We start from the raw sequence: 14821 nt of genomic DNA, 5'->3' as shown, positions 1-14821 counted from the left end.
AAAAGGTTATATATCTAGGAGTCTAGGAGAATTATTCCCTAACAAGTACCATAGGCACAGGTAACGCGTTACTGTAACGCCTTTATTTTGGGCCGTAACTAGTACTCTAACGCATTCTCCTTTAAATTCAGTAACTCCGTTACCGTTACTACATGGTGCGTTACTCCGTTATTTTTTTAATGTAGTCTCGGCTCCCAGGCGTTGGTGAGCGGCGGCAACAGCGAGGCGAACAGAGATAAGAACTCTACTTAAGTACAGTACTTGAGTAAATGTACTTAGATACTTCCTGTGTCACATGCGGAGACGCGCTGTGGGCGTGTTTGTGTTTACTAACAAGACTATCATGGCGGCGGAGCTCAAGTCGAGTTTCTCCGCCTGGAGATATTCTCACTATTTCTCTTTTGTCGAGCACAAAGAAAAGAACGTTTTAGTTAAATGTAAGTTGTGTCTTGGCGGGTCAAAGATCCTATCTACTGCCAAAACAGCAATTCAAATCTGTTGAAACATCTGCAGAAACAACATGCTGGGACGAAGCTAGTAGCTAAGACCACAGACCCAGACTCATCCGATGCCACTCCAACTCCACCTAAGCAACAGCGGCTGGATTTTAACCGAGGGACTTCTAGCCAGGGAAAAGTTGATAAAGCCATTGCACGGTATGTTGTAGAACACATGCAGGCTATTTCTACTATTTCTATTGCTATTTCTTGATCAACAGATTGTATTACTCCCCAATGCAATAACAGTACTGAAATGAAGGCTACATGTATAAGGGCATTAATGGGAGCCCTTTTTTTAAGTAACTACTTTTTGGTGTAAGTAATCAGTAAAGTAACTGAGTTACTTTTGAAATGAAGTAACTAGTAATGGTAACTAGTTACTGGTTTTCAGTAACTAGCACAACACTGCATATGAGCTGTATGAGTCCAGGATGGTCTACAAACCTTGTCCACTGGTGGTCTGTCTGCCTGAACAAATGGAGGTCTATCTGGTGGTCTGAAGCTGCCCTGTCTCACAGTGTCCAAAGTGTGTCTGCGCTCCTGAGACCTAAAAGACGAAAGGTAACACAGGTTGGACACAATATATATCCAATCCAAAGTATCCAAATTTGCTCTGAAGCCAGTCATGATTTATGTTTCTACTACTATAAAGACCATTTCATATCATGTCAGATCATGGCAATGGTCCAAATTCAATTCAAATACTCATTACAAACTCTTGGGAACTTTCCTATACTGTAAATGTGTAAGGATGAGTTTGGTTATGTCTGTGTTTGCGTTTCTTTGTTTGTCTGTCCCCGACTAAAACGTAGAAAAAGGCAATCAAGTTTTCACATAAATTAAAGAATGTTGAGATATCCCATGAAATTCTGATACTCATAATTACGAGATAATAGCCTCGTTTGTATAGATAACATGGCAAACGGAATGCATTAAGCTTCCTTGGATATGATGCATTGTTATTTTGAATATGATATTATTGTGTATGGTTCTCTCTGTCATTTTCCTTATTGCTGAATGATATTATATACATGATATGTATCCCCTATCTTGACATCATATCATATCCCTTCATACAAGAGGCTTTAAATCACTATGAATTTGAGGGTTGAGTCCAGCACAGAGTACACACATCATACGTTACACACAAGGTGTCATTTCAGTCTTACACTGGCAGGTGTCGTGTGGCGGGAGAGGTTGGCTGCTTTCGATTGGGGCTCCCCTCACTTCCTCTCTGTCTCCCGGGCAACGAAGCACTGTCGCTGTTAACCCGCATCCTGCGAAAAGCGAAACTTTATGTAACTATGTGTTGTTTGCATTCATGTGCGAGAGTTTGTTCCTGTCTGTAACTGTGTGCAATAATGTGAAAGTGAATATATTTGATTGTGCGTGTGCGTGCGTGCGTGTGTGTGTGTGTGTGTGTGTGTGTGTGTGTGTGTGTGTGTGTGTGTGTGTGTGTGTGTGTGTGTGTGTGTGTGTGTGTGTGTGTGTGTGTGTGTGTGTGTGTGTGTGTGTGTGTGTGTGTGTGTGTGTGTGTGTGTGTGTGTGTGTGTGTGTGTGTGTGTGTGTGTGTGTGTGTGTGTGTGTGTGTGTGTGTGTCGTTTTGCTGTCTACGTCTATTGTGTTCTTTTGGTGTGAAATAACATTGCATAGTGCTTTCAAGTACGTGTCAGTAAATATCTGTGTGTGTTTGTGCACGCGCGCGTGCGTGTGTGTATGTGTGTGTGTGTGTGTACCGAGTTGTGTTCTCCGTCTGTAGATCTTCTGCTGTCAGGTTTCCAGTGCTGCCTCCCCCTCCTCCCCCCTCCTCTCTTTTCCCTCGCTCTGACCTAAGAAATGAGAAGAAAAGAGAAGGATATATTAAGAATACATTTCACAAGTACAACTTTTTTTTTAAAGAATAAAGGTGACAAAAAAGTATGGGAGGCGGCGGAAGCAGGATTTATTTCAAATGTGAACACATTGTTTGCACAAACTGCACATTGTCTATACAACTACTGTAATTGTAACTGTGGATCTGCAGTTTAAGCACCAATACACACAAATAAAGAAAATAAAATGTGAGTGTTTATCCAGCGGTTCCAAAACAATTTGAAGCCCTTTGTGTGTGTGTCATGGGGTCTGAAGTTTAGGACTTTCATTCAACGTAAATTTAGCTGCATTTATACGGAAACCCTTAGAGACAAGTTTGTAAAAAATTGAAATTCTGGTGATCCATTTTCTATGTATATTTCTCTGATATAAAAGCTTTTGCAAGGATAATCTTTAAAATGGTTCTTTACCGAAACATTAATCTGTGGAACTGCTTGTAAAAAAGCTTTCGGCATGGGAATTGTATTGTTGTCAGGATCATTGTTTTGTAATGCCCAATTGTGTTTTCCTCAAGATAAGTTATTGTGCCTCCATGCACTCTAAACCAAAGGTCCATATATTGTGTGTTAGTGAGTTATGTAACATTCTGTCCAGCAGAATCCCAAAGAAACGTAGAAAGAATATGTGTGTTTTTCCACCTGTTCTTAAGTCAGACACAGTAGAGAAAACGTCTTTATCAGTTTTATGGTTCAACAGATTTAGATTTTTCTCACTGGCCTCTTAGGGCTTCCATACTTTCCAATACAGTGCCTGATAACCTCAACTGACTGTAGTCCTGGAGGCTTCTACAATACATTCTTGGCGCTAAGACTAAAATAAATGTCTCAAACTGGGAACGATGCCTACAGGATCCCTTCCAATAACCACTCCTGTCATAATAAAGAACATCGTTCTGGCTATGGATGGAGTTGTTGCCTGAATGGTTCTGATGTGGAAATGTCACTCACCCATCCAACACACTGATGTACTTGTGAGGGATGAGACCCTTAAACCCTCCCACTTCGCCTCTCCACCAATCACAGGAGGCCTTGCTCTGCAGGATGATCAGCTCTCCCTGCTTGAAGGACAGCTCTGCCGGAGATCTTGCTGCGTAGTCAAACATCGCCACTGCCTCCCATTCTGTACACACATATACAGTTACGACTCATTTTCTCACATTCTATACCTTTTATTAATCTTATAAAGTGTGTGTTTCCAAAATGTGTGTGTGTGCTTTTTACTGTAAGTCCTCACCTTCTTCACTTGGCAGATGCTCGGTCTCCCCGTCTCCCTCTTCTGTGATTGGTTCGCTGCAGACAGAAAGAAAAAGGAAAGTCGGTTGTCACGCATTGTTCCTCTTTACACAGACCAACTGAAATACCACAGCAATCCTCACTTCTATAATCCTATTTCACATAACATTCATACTGCTGCAAGATTGAACAAATGACCCTCAGAAAGTATATTATATCACTGATTCATGCAGAAAACTGAAAATGTTAGTCAATTACCCAAAAGCGGACTTTAGGGTGTAAGAGGTTGCCACGGACACTGTCGATAGGCCCGAGGCTCTTGTTCAGTTTTACTAAGCAATCAGCTTAATAGTATTAATCTGTTTTCATACAAAGAATTGCCAGCTGCACAGAAATTCCTTTGGCATGGCATGATATTCAGTTCGGAGAGGATGAGCCATGAAAGGGGGGCTAAGGGGCAAGCTGCTCTTCATGCTTGGAAGTCAGACAGAGTCTTAAACTCTAACATTAGCAACAGATCCCAGGGGAGGCTGGGGAGAGGATATTAAGTTTAAACATGCCTACTGGAAGTCAATGTAATCACATATTCAAGTTAAATAAGTTCCCTATTAAATCATATTGTACGGAATGCCGAAAGTGACAAAATGTTGAGAATCATCAAAAGGTTCTTCTCAAGCAAGTAAAATGGGTACAAATGATAAAATACTAGTTAGATAGTTAAAACAAGGTGTAATAGGAAATACAATGATTTATACTTTCCCTTTAAATTAATACGCTAATAATACAATTAGTTTGCAAGCTTAAATGCTAAGCTTTAAAAAAATATATATATTCTCTATAAAATAATAGTTTCAATAGTTGCTGAAATTCATGAATACTTAAAAAAAATAGCATTAGCTAGCTAATATTATTAGCATTAATTAGACAGCTAAAATGCTAAGCTTTAAACAACATTTATCTTTTAGCCTCCATTGAATTTATTTGAAAAATAAATATTGATAGATAATGTATTCATTTATATTGCACTCATTCTTAATTTACTACAATTTGTCAGCTTTGGGGCTCCAATTACATATTGACTCCATCCTAACTATCACCGGTGATTGCTGGTCTCTCACCAGTACTCCTGCTCCAGAGTCATGTGCTTCTCGTAGACGGGGCCCGGCAGTTCTGATTGGCCGGGATAGATGATGTCATGTTCGAGGATCATGGTTTTGACGAGATCATTGATCTGTGGCTGCCTAGCAACAGCATCATCAGAATCCAATCCCCTCAGCAGGCTCGGCCCGAAACACACGGCCAAGTTATAGGGCTGCATCATGTTCTCATCGCTGTACTGAGACACACTGGGAACACACATGCACTTATTATGAATGAAGTTCTTCTTATTATGAAGTTTTAGAGTAATAGAAGCGATAGAATATTGCACACTGGGTTACGTGAACTTACTGATTGAGGAAAGCGAAAAGGTAGCGCATCACGACGAGGAGAGGTCGTGGGAACGTGGAGATAATCGCTTTAATCTGGGTCGCTCTCTCCGTCACCCCCTCGATTTCTGATCATGACAGACAAGAGAGAGGAAAGAATTAAACTAATATGACAAGTTTTGATAGTTGCGGTTACAGTTTCCCCATGCCTGCAGCAGTTAGGAACTGCACCACATGCATAAATTACTCGGAATTCAAACTTGATGAAATGTTGTGATAGTACTTAAACCGCTGAGGTGCGGTGGCTAGGTTGATTGAGTACGCCACTTACAGGAGATCTGAGTGTTTAAGGGAAGTAAACAACCTGTAGGCGGATTCACGACCCTGATAAGCTGTGCAAAATGTGACACAGAGTTTCTGTTTGGCAAACACAATTTGGCCTACAAGAATAACAAGGTGACGATGAGAGAGATCACAGCAGCAGCATCAACATGCACCAGCAGAAAGAGTGGAGGATGCACTGCCTTGAATCAACAGTATACGTAACAGACAATTGTCTGAAGATTAATGCTACTAGGCTGCAAAAAGCTCAATCAAATGAATCGCTGCAACATAAACTTCCAACGGTTTATGTCTCAAATGCTTTTGATCTAAAGTCCTAAGAAATCCAATTGGTGGAAAGTGTAGAAAACACTTTTTCCTAGTTAAAAAAAAATCTATTTATGCATGTACTCTTATATATCACATAAAACGTTTGCTACTGTTTCTAATCTGTGTTTTAAATGTGACAAAGTTGAATGCATAAGTGCAAAAATACTTATCCGTAATATATGTTTTCTTGCAATATCTTGTTATACTTTTCTATTATCATTTCATGAGAACTTATTTTTGATATCACAAATGTTTTGTTTACCTTTAATTTATTTTGTTAGAATTTGTTATTTTTGTATTACTTCCATAAGCTACCATATTAAGTGCAATATTAGAGGCAATCATTGACATTCTTTAAACACATTAAATGTTTCAAAGCAAGATCTGACAGATTGAAGTCTTATTTTAAAATTCTTAACTCAGAAAAAAAGGTGACCTCAAATTGATATATTTGAACAATATATTTGCGGATTCATGACTCATTAATGATGAGGTTTGCACATTTTCTCAATAGATGCTAGTAAAAGGGCGTAAATGAACTAAATACACATTAGAGTTTATATATACGGGACTTACGGACACACTCCAGCAGCTGAGGGTAGCTGTCGTACGGGAAGAGAGGAGGCTCAAGGTTTCTGAAGTAAAGCTTCAACACACCAGCAACTGAGTCCAGGTCACACTCACTGTCCGAAAGAGGATCCTCTCCTACGGCGGGGGAGATGCAAAAATGTAACGTTAGGAAAAGCAGGAAGGTTACAGCAAAAACGTTGTGGAGTACACTTATACAGGATTATCATTTTTGCCGTACACATCCTAAAAATAAACATCATACGGAAACACAATTTGATACAATTTTCGATACAAATGTTACATCTTTTATTATTGGTTTAAGGATATAAATAACGTATTGCTTTCTGTGAAAACTATAAAGTTGCACCATTTATGTTTTGGTTAGATCTACAAAGACTGTTTTAAATTCAAAATCAAAACTATAATTATTGCTTGCGGCTGTATGCCTCCGCCAAAATATCAAGTTGCAGATTAACTATGAGACATTTGTTGTGAACTATTGTCATAATCAGCATGAATTCCTGAGATATGGCCGGAAACGTGTATTATGAAAGGCAGTTTGTCATTTTAAACCTTTTTGAAACCTAATTGGATGAATTACTGATGTTTTGATGACTTGATACTAGTTTTGTTTTTTTTTTATTACCAAGGTATAGCCTACTGTTGGATACATTAATTTAGATGAAAAAGTTAGAAGTGGATTAGAATATGAAGTATTCAGTCAGAATACATTTTCTTTAAGAATGTAACTCTTGAAGGCAGTTTGTCATTTACACCTATTTTGTTGAAATACTGCTGTTTTGACTTTACTAATACATGAATTATTTGAGTTACGGCCGATAACAAGTTTTATGAATTCACAGTGACCTTGACCTTTGACCACCATCCCTAAATCCAAGTGGACCTTTATGCCAAACGCGAAGAAATAACCTCAAGTCGTTCATTAGAATTTGCATTCACAAAAATGTGATGATCGTATGGACGGACAGAATATATTTCATCACACAAAGATACTACATTTCCAAATCTCATACCTCTTTCAAATGCATCTCTGATGTGGTTAACTTCCCTCTGTGACCCAGGAACTCTGAATATCCCTTCATGGTGGAGGCCTGAGGCACAGACACATACGTTATATTATATAATGTGTTCATAGATGCATGATGCTCCATACAGGATAATACAGGGCTGCGCACACACACACACACACACACACACACACACACACACACACACACACACACACACACACACACACACACACACACACACACACACACACACACACACACACACACACACACACACACACACACACACACACACACACACACACACACACACACACACACAAGAAGTACTTCCATCTTCTCATCCCCAGTGTCCAAATATCTCTCAGCATGGCTCATTGGTGTTCCATAGAAAGTGACTCACCGTGAAGGTTTATGAAACGAATACAGCTCTCAACCACCACAGGGATCTGCTGCCCCGAGCTCTGGAGAAGAGAGAGAGGCAGAAACACAGAGATGAGAGAAAATGGGGATTTGGATACAAAAAAAGAGGGGACAAGGATGACATGAGCTATGCTAGGGAGAAAGGAAGATGCAGTGCAAGGGAAACAGTGAGTTAACAGAGCAAGAGAGTTACAGAGCTAAGGAATGAAACTAAGTGAGTTATGTCATTTGATGTCGCTGCCAGGGGCGTAACTAGGATCATGAGCTCAAGACACTGAACCAAGTTTGGGTTTTCACATTTTTCAAAATTTTGGGTATATTATTTCTGAACTGAACAAAATAGAAATGTTTTTTTCCATTAAACTTTCAAGGCGACTATTACTTAATTGTTGATGTTAAAAACAAAGAACTCTTGTAGAATTCTGAAATAGGTCCCTCACCCACAAAACGAAAAAAATAAAAGTTGTTGTTTTACGAATGATTACTTGCTGGATCCAATGTTATGACCTTTGGACAGAGCACCCATTCCGGCTGGTATCAGCCCAATAAAGGGCTGTTATTATTGTTATCACCAAAATCGTAATAATTCAGACGGGGCAAACTACCCTTACACTGTTCGAAACTGTTTACATTTTAAACCCATAGCTTTGCTTTTACAAAGACTATGGTCTGAGTTCAAATATGCTTGATACGTTAGGTAACATACACAATTTAAGTACGTAATGTATGGTATATAAGTTGACTATTGTTTGCTAGTTGAAAATACCAACAGGTTTACCTGGTTTAGCACGGATTTCTTCATCACATGACTTCCTACTGTATTCCCGTCATAACTACTACTGACACTAGAAGTCGAATCTTAACATTATATCAAGGCTTTATAATGCTCGACTCTCGTTGGCCAACTTGGACATTAAGCGGACTCCTATAGCTTAATAGTACACTACTGATGAGGACGCTCTGATTAAAGGAGTAAGTGCAGTCATATCAATCCACAAAAACTTGTCCTGTCAAATTATTGTCAACTGTGACCAAAAAAACACATTTGTCTTTGGTTTACCATCAGAAACACCATGAAATAAGTTTGGAATTGTTCTCTTTAAATTTTTCGGAGACCACAAAACTTTGGATTCATGATGGCTAAATAGTATTGAACCTCCCTAGAGTGATCAGCTCACCAATGGATTATGACAACCTATCTAGCTATAAGGAGGACGTTTAAGGCCTTAGCACCAAAAAAAATGTTCTTACTATAACTGATAAACTTGAAAGTGGGTGGCAAGAGACTAGCTAGCTGCCCTTGTCACTGCAGGAAAAAAGCCCAACGTCCTTTTTTAACAGAAGCAGTCACAGATGGGGTTTAGTACCTGAGTCCGAGACATTCTCCTTCTTCTTCTGCACCATGCCAAGCACAGTCAAGAGGAGACAGAAAAAAGCACAGATTAGGAAAAAGGCAGAGTAGAAAATAAGGGGAATAAAGATTTAGAAGCAGTGGGAAGAGGCGCACATAAGCACACACACACACACACACACACACACACACACACACACACACACACACACACACACACACACACACACACACACACACACACACACACACACACACACACACACACACACACACACACACACACACACACACACACACACACACACACACACTCTCTCTCTCTGAAAAGAGGAGCCGAGAGAGGAGGCAACAAAGAGGCCAGTGCATTTTAATCCCTTTCACAAGAGGAAGAGATAAAAGGGAGGATTGAAAGGAGAGAAAAGCCAGCAATAAACTATAAGCATCACCATACACATGAAGGCAGCTGTGAGTACACTGGGGGGATGGACTGTTAGTGTGTGCATGTGCTGTAAGAAGCCTCCGCCAATTCTTCTGCTTCAGTGTGACAGGATTTTCTAAATGGTTCCCTTTGGAGGGCTGAACAGCAGTACATCGCAGTGCAGCAAGCAAATATAAACGAAGTAAAACAGGGGGTGTATTTCAAAGGGATGTTTTTTCTTATTTGCATGTGTGTGTATGTGTGTGTTACCTGTATGTAGGTGACTATGTCTGTGGTGAAGAGTGTGTGGCAGAATTGGGAAACAGGCCTGGACTTCCGAACACGCACAGACCGAGCACATTGCGTTCTGGGAAATATAATGATGCCATGTGGATGTTAATACTCAAGATATCATTATGTCCCGCATTACTATTAGCCGTTAACATATACTTCACATTCCCCCCTTAAAAAAGATACTTATACACATAATAGAAAGTTGCACAAAATTGTATTTTAGTTCAAATTCCGTTCATCTCTCCTCTGCTCCTTGTCCTCTGTGTTCTCTCCGTGTCTCTGTGCCTCTCTCAGTCAAACTCTCTTTAATATTAGTGGTGTAAATACACTGTTTACCTGGAAGGGTCACTGTCAACAGCCTCCGCTGGAAGAAAAGGACAGAAAAAAAGTTGAAGAATAAGGTGTCATTTTTATTTTGCACAAAGTCTGTTAAATGGCCCTCAAGTGATCTCACTTGAGTTAGCGTTGGTTTGCTGTAAAGACTTCAATTTTAGAAATGAAAAGAAATCAAGGTAGTGGGTCAAGGTTTCATTTGAAGCTACTAGCATAAAATAAAAAGGAAATATTCTGCTCATTTTCAGGTTCATATTTGTAATTGTTGCTTCTACTGTTAGCCCAGACTGTTCTGATTGGTTAGCTGGCCAGCTCTGTTGTGATTGGTTAACTGCATAGAGATATGTCGGAGATGTCCCGGCCCTTGGCCTATCACATATACTGTGTTGAAGCGTTAGCCAATTAAAAAACGTGTCTTACATAGTGATGTCACTAAGTCACGGAAGTAAACAAAGGAGTCCAATGGAGGCGTTTTAAGCAGGAAGGGCGAGGGGGTGTGGGAGAGAAACTCCCTCTGGAGGTAACTTTGGGATTTCAGCCTTTGCAGAACATTTACATGCACGCAAACCTATACAACACACTACAGGAAAGGGAAACCCCCTATTTCAATCTCTGATCAACACCATTGAAATGAAACAGATATTTGTAGAAATGTGCCTTCAGCAAGCCAACACAACTCTTTGGAATGAACCTTGATATGTGTTGATAGACATTAGGCTGTGGCTTAAGGAAATTGCCTTCCCATTATCTCTTACTGTATCGAAAGAGTACCTTTCTGTATGGCATCATGTAGAAGGTCATGTTTGGCTTGAAGTTTGAAGGTAAGAGAACTGCTGATGAGGAAGTCCTTCACTTTCTAAGACAAAAAGTAAAAAGAAAGTCTGTTGAAATTCATGTAGCCATCATAACATTCACAGTAAGCATAAAGGTAAAATATGTGAGATCTTACGGAATATAATTATCAGCAGTGAAAATTATATTTTGGTGTGGTGTGGTATCGTGAAAATAATTGTGCATTTACATTTCAATTTTGGTTTACATTATCAGTCTGTATAATAACTTCACTTTTAAAAGTACCGTAATAGCAATATGTCCACCTCTAGCCCACTCACTGTAAAATAGTAGGTCTCTGTCTCCTGCTGATTGGCTCGACGCTTGGCAATGGTCAGCTTTTGGGCGGTGTTTCCTCCAGGGGGCTCGTGTGTTAGGGTGCTGAGCACGTCGGGGGAGGGGTTACAGTCGCTCTCACACATGTTGTCCAGTAGGGCTGTGAGGGTGGCTTTAAGTGTTTTACTAACCTGAGAAAGGGAAACAAAGATTGATTGTTTGATTCAGTTCTTTAAGATTATTTCGGTTAATTTCCTTGACATTACGTCAAAATTATTATTAATTTAGAGGGACAGCTAACTCCAATACTCCAAAGTCAAGGAACAGAAAGACGTTAGCATCGACTGATAAGCAAGACAATTGTGACGAGATGTAAACATTAATGACGTCCTCTTATTTTGTTCTTAAATGTAGCTAGCTGAGGAGATGCACACTTCCTTCGCATGCTTATATGGTTTGCCGGATGTAGTTGAAAGAAAGTAGTTCCAACACAAAACTGCTCACAACAAGGTCTGTTAATTATCTTAAATAATCAGGTCATGATTTCTTGAAAGAGACATTAATGTTGAGTTTTCAAAACCCAGCAACTCACACTAAAACAAGAAGATAAAAAGAAGTGTAGATAATAGAATAATATTTATTTTTTATTTTAGGGGGGAGTGTCCCTTTAAATTTCATTTCTTTAAATTGTATATTGTCATTTACTTACTTCCTATAGTGAGTGATTGACAGTGCTTGGACAGATCATTAAAGAAACAGGCGGTGTGAGTTATTAGCTTACCTCCTCTGTTTCCAAGGTAACAGCAGCGAGTCGAGATTGAAGCTGCTGGAACCTGGTCTCCAGCTCGTACCTCACCTGGCTCTCCGCACTGACCTCGCACACCTGAAATACACAAACGAGATCAAATTACGAAGCATTGTCAAGCTCTTACCACCAGTATATTGTTTTTAAAACTCTGTTATGCTTTTATTTCAGGTTGACTTTAAAAACAAATACGAGTAGCAATTTTTTAGCACTATAAAAGAATGCATTAAATAGGCAACAGGGTTCTGTATGGAGTCATAATAGTGCCATAAAAAAGAAATAATCTGTTTCAAATCAAGAAAATAAAGGAGTAATTATGAAGAGGACTATATGAAATAATAAAGAAGCAAACAAAAAAAAAATATAAAAAATAATCACAAACATTGAAATATTTTTTTAACATTTATTTATATTTTTTAAAATATAAATCATTTTAATTCATTTTAAAATATTTACGTGATTTTTTTTCTTACTTGCATTTTCTTTAACACATTTACTGCATATGAGTCATTTGATTTTAACATGGTATATATTTATTATGATGTAAACAGAAAACCGAGGTGCACTAATTCCAGTGTTCCCCATTGGTCCTGAGTAAAGCCCCCCTCTGATCGGTGCAGTGATTCCCCCTCCTCACCTGGTCTCCCTCATGTGGATGGTAGTTGAATTTGAATGGAAGGCAGAAGGCAGAGTCGTGTTGCTGTAGCAACCCATCTCTGTCTCCACCCTGGTTCAGGGACGTCACGGCGGCCTCCAGCTGCTTCAGCCCCGTCTCCTCCGTCTTCTGGATGCGCCACCTACTGGCCAGGTAGCACTTCATCACCCTCTCCACGGACAGGTGGAAACCCAAATCACAGCACTAAGGGTGGGAGGAAATGATGTATGGGGGCATTTAGGAGGAGGAAAGGGAGGAGGAAATGGTATGGAAGGGAGGAGGGAGAGAAAGACGTGTTGAACAGGCAATAACGCTCCAAACTACTCCACATGATATCTCTGCTTTTTCAGATAATAACAAGATGGAGATTCACAAAGATAGGGGGAAAAAACTGATTTATGTATATTTCTGATATTAGAGTTGTACATTTAAGAGAAAATAAATACAAGAAATATCTCCTTGTGTTAAATCCAACGGTGTATTGTAATTTAATTATGATCTACTGCCGGCATAATAGTGGCAGCATCTGTGGTGTGATGAGATTTATCCAATCTGGCAAAGTGGAGTCCTTTTGGTTCCCTGACAAGAAAAAGACACTACTTATCAGATTTTCTCTCCAATGTTTTATCTTTTGTACAACTTAACTCTTAGAATCTCAGATTTTTTCCGATAAATGTAGTTCCCCACCCCTGGCTCCATAATTCCCATTTTTTATGTTCCTTACGTCGATGAGAGTGCTGATGTCCTGCAGGTAGTACTTGTTCATGGCTGCATTGGATGCTGCCAGATTCAGCAGGTAGTCATTACGAGCCTTGGTACACTTCAGCTGATTCTCCTGCACTCTGCCATGCCTCTGCACACACACACACACACACACACACACACACACACACACACACACACACACACACACACACACACACACACACACACACACACACACACACACACACACACACACACACACACACACACACACACACACACACACACACACACACACACACACACACACACACACACACACACACACACACACACACACACACACACACACACACACACACACACACACACACACACACAGACAGAAGATAAGAACACACAATGATGTGTTGATAAAAAGACAATATAGGTGCTCATCACCATGATTTGCTCACTCATATAAAACAGATGCTTCAAGGATTACAGAATTTAAAGTTAATAGTCTCAAACCCACTGAGACAAAACAACAGGAACAGGAAATTATTCTAGACTTCCTGTTAGTCTCAAACACACATTGCTGACACAGGGGGTGTTTCTCAATGTAGAGTAAAGCTGCTCCAGAGCCACTACTTCAAGCATACTACGTAATCGAGTCCCGCCGAAGGACTGTTCCAATGTCCAGCATACTTGGAATTCTACCGAGGCCGGCGTACTTCGTAGCGAGACATTTCGAGGCTGCACATGTGTAGACTCCGTGGTCTTAAAATCCCCACAATGCTTTGCGCACAGACCAATTTCCAAATCTTTGGCGGAAATAGCGCTCCATTTAAGGCGGGGCCTCGCATATGACGCACACCTGCACACTTGTTAGCCTGTTCCACAATTCTTTGTTTTCCGAGGCTAGGAAGGATTCTTGCCTCGCTTCTGAACCAAGTGACTCAGAAGACATGTGCTACCAAGCAAGCGTCCTCCACATTGAGAAACACCCACACTCACTTTCTCCATCAATCTCTCCATTTTCTTGACAGAGCTCCGCCTTTGGCCTCCTGATTGGCCGAGGCCGAGCTCAGCTGATTTTCCAGTGTGTCTCTCCTCCAACCGCTCGGCTTCCTTCAGTTTCCCCTCAGCTATCAGGCAGTCTGTGTGGTACTGGTTGTACGTCTTCAGAGCCTTCATTAGCACACAAAATATAAACTTCACGTCAGTGCATTGTTATATTATTTTTGCATTATTAGATGCAAAGACCACCGTGTAAAATGCTCACCATCTGCATTTCAGTGGTGACCTTCAGCAGCTCATCCTGCATCTGGATACCAACTTCTTTGCTCTGCAACACACAAGGGTAGACTGTTTGTCAAGTGCCTATATTCCATTACATGTTACTTGCTAGACGCTTTTATCCAAAGCGACTTACATACTCAATACAAAAACGATTGCAATAGGC

General features: G+C 40.1%; 1 protein-coding gene across 2 annotated transcripts in view; it reads right to left on the bottom strand.

Annotated features, from left to right (window-relative positions):
• The window catches only part of arhgap4b (Rho GTPase activating protein 4b), a 35841-nt gene that overhangs the window by 4184 nt on the left and 16836 nt on the right, over positions 1–14821 (bottom strand). Inside the window, exons 5-23 of one of the 2 annotated variants that reach the window (XM_079677508.1) lie at positions 14642–14704; positions 14374–14547; positions 13397–13525; positions 12655–12876; positions 11994–12095; positions 11218–11403; positions 10877–10961; positions 10109–10136; positions 9749–9845; positions 7687–7747; positions 7287–7364; positions 6259–6387; positions 5054–5159; positions 4723–4950; positions 3606–3661; positions 3320–3491; positions 2237–2329; positions 1670–1777; positions 945–1047 (exon numbers count right to left, since the gene is read on the bottom strand). In XM_079677508.1, the coding sequence (XP_079533634.1) occupies positions 945–1047; positions 1670–1777; positions 2237–2329; positions 3320–3491; positions 3606–3661; positions 4723–4950; positions 5054–5159; positions 6259–6387; positions 7287–7364; positions 7687–7747; positions 9749–9845; positions 10109–10136; positions 10877–10961; positions 11218–11403; positions 11994–12095; positions 12655–12876; positions 13397–13525; positions 14374–14547; positions 14642–14704 (2220 nt within the window). Of the gene's footprint in view, positions 1–944; positions 1048–1669; positions 1778–2236; positions 2330–3319; positions 3492–3605; positions 3662–4722; positions 4951–5053; positions 5160–6258; positions 6388–7286; positions 7365–7686; positions 7748–9073; positions 9102–9748; positions 9846–10108; positions 10137–10876; positions 10962–11217; positions 11404–11993; positions 12096–12654; positions 12877–13396; positions 13526–14373; positions 14548–14641; positions 14705–14821 lie in introns of both variants that reach the window. The other variant, XM_079677509.1, reaches the window with a different exon arrangement.

This window comes from Notothenia rossii (assembly GCF_949606895.1).
Source record: "Notothenia rossii genome assembly, chromosome: 4".
Lineage (NCBI taxonomy): Eukaryota > Metazoa > Chordata > Actinopteri > Perciformes > Nototheniidae > Notothenia > Notothenia rossii.
This window is presented reverse-complemented; position numbering and strand designations above follow the sequence as displayed.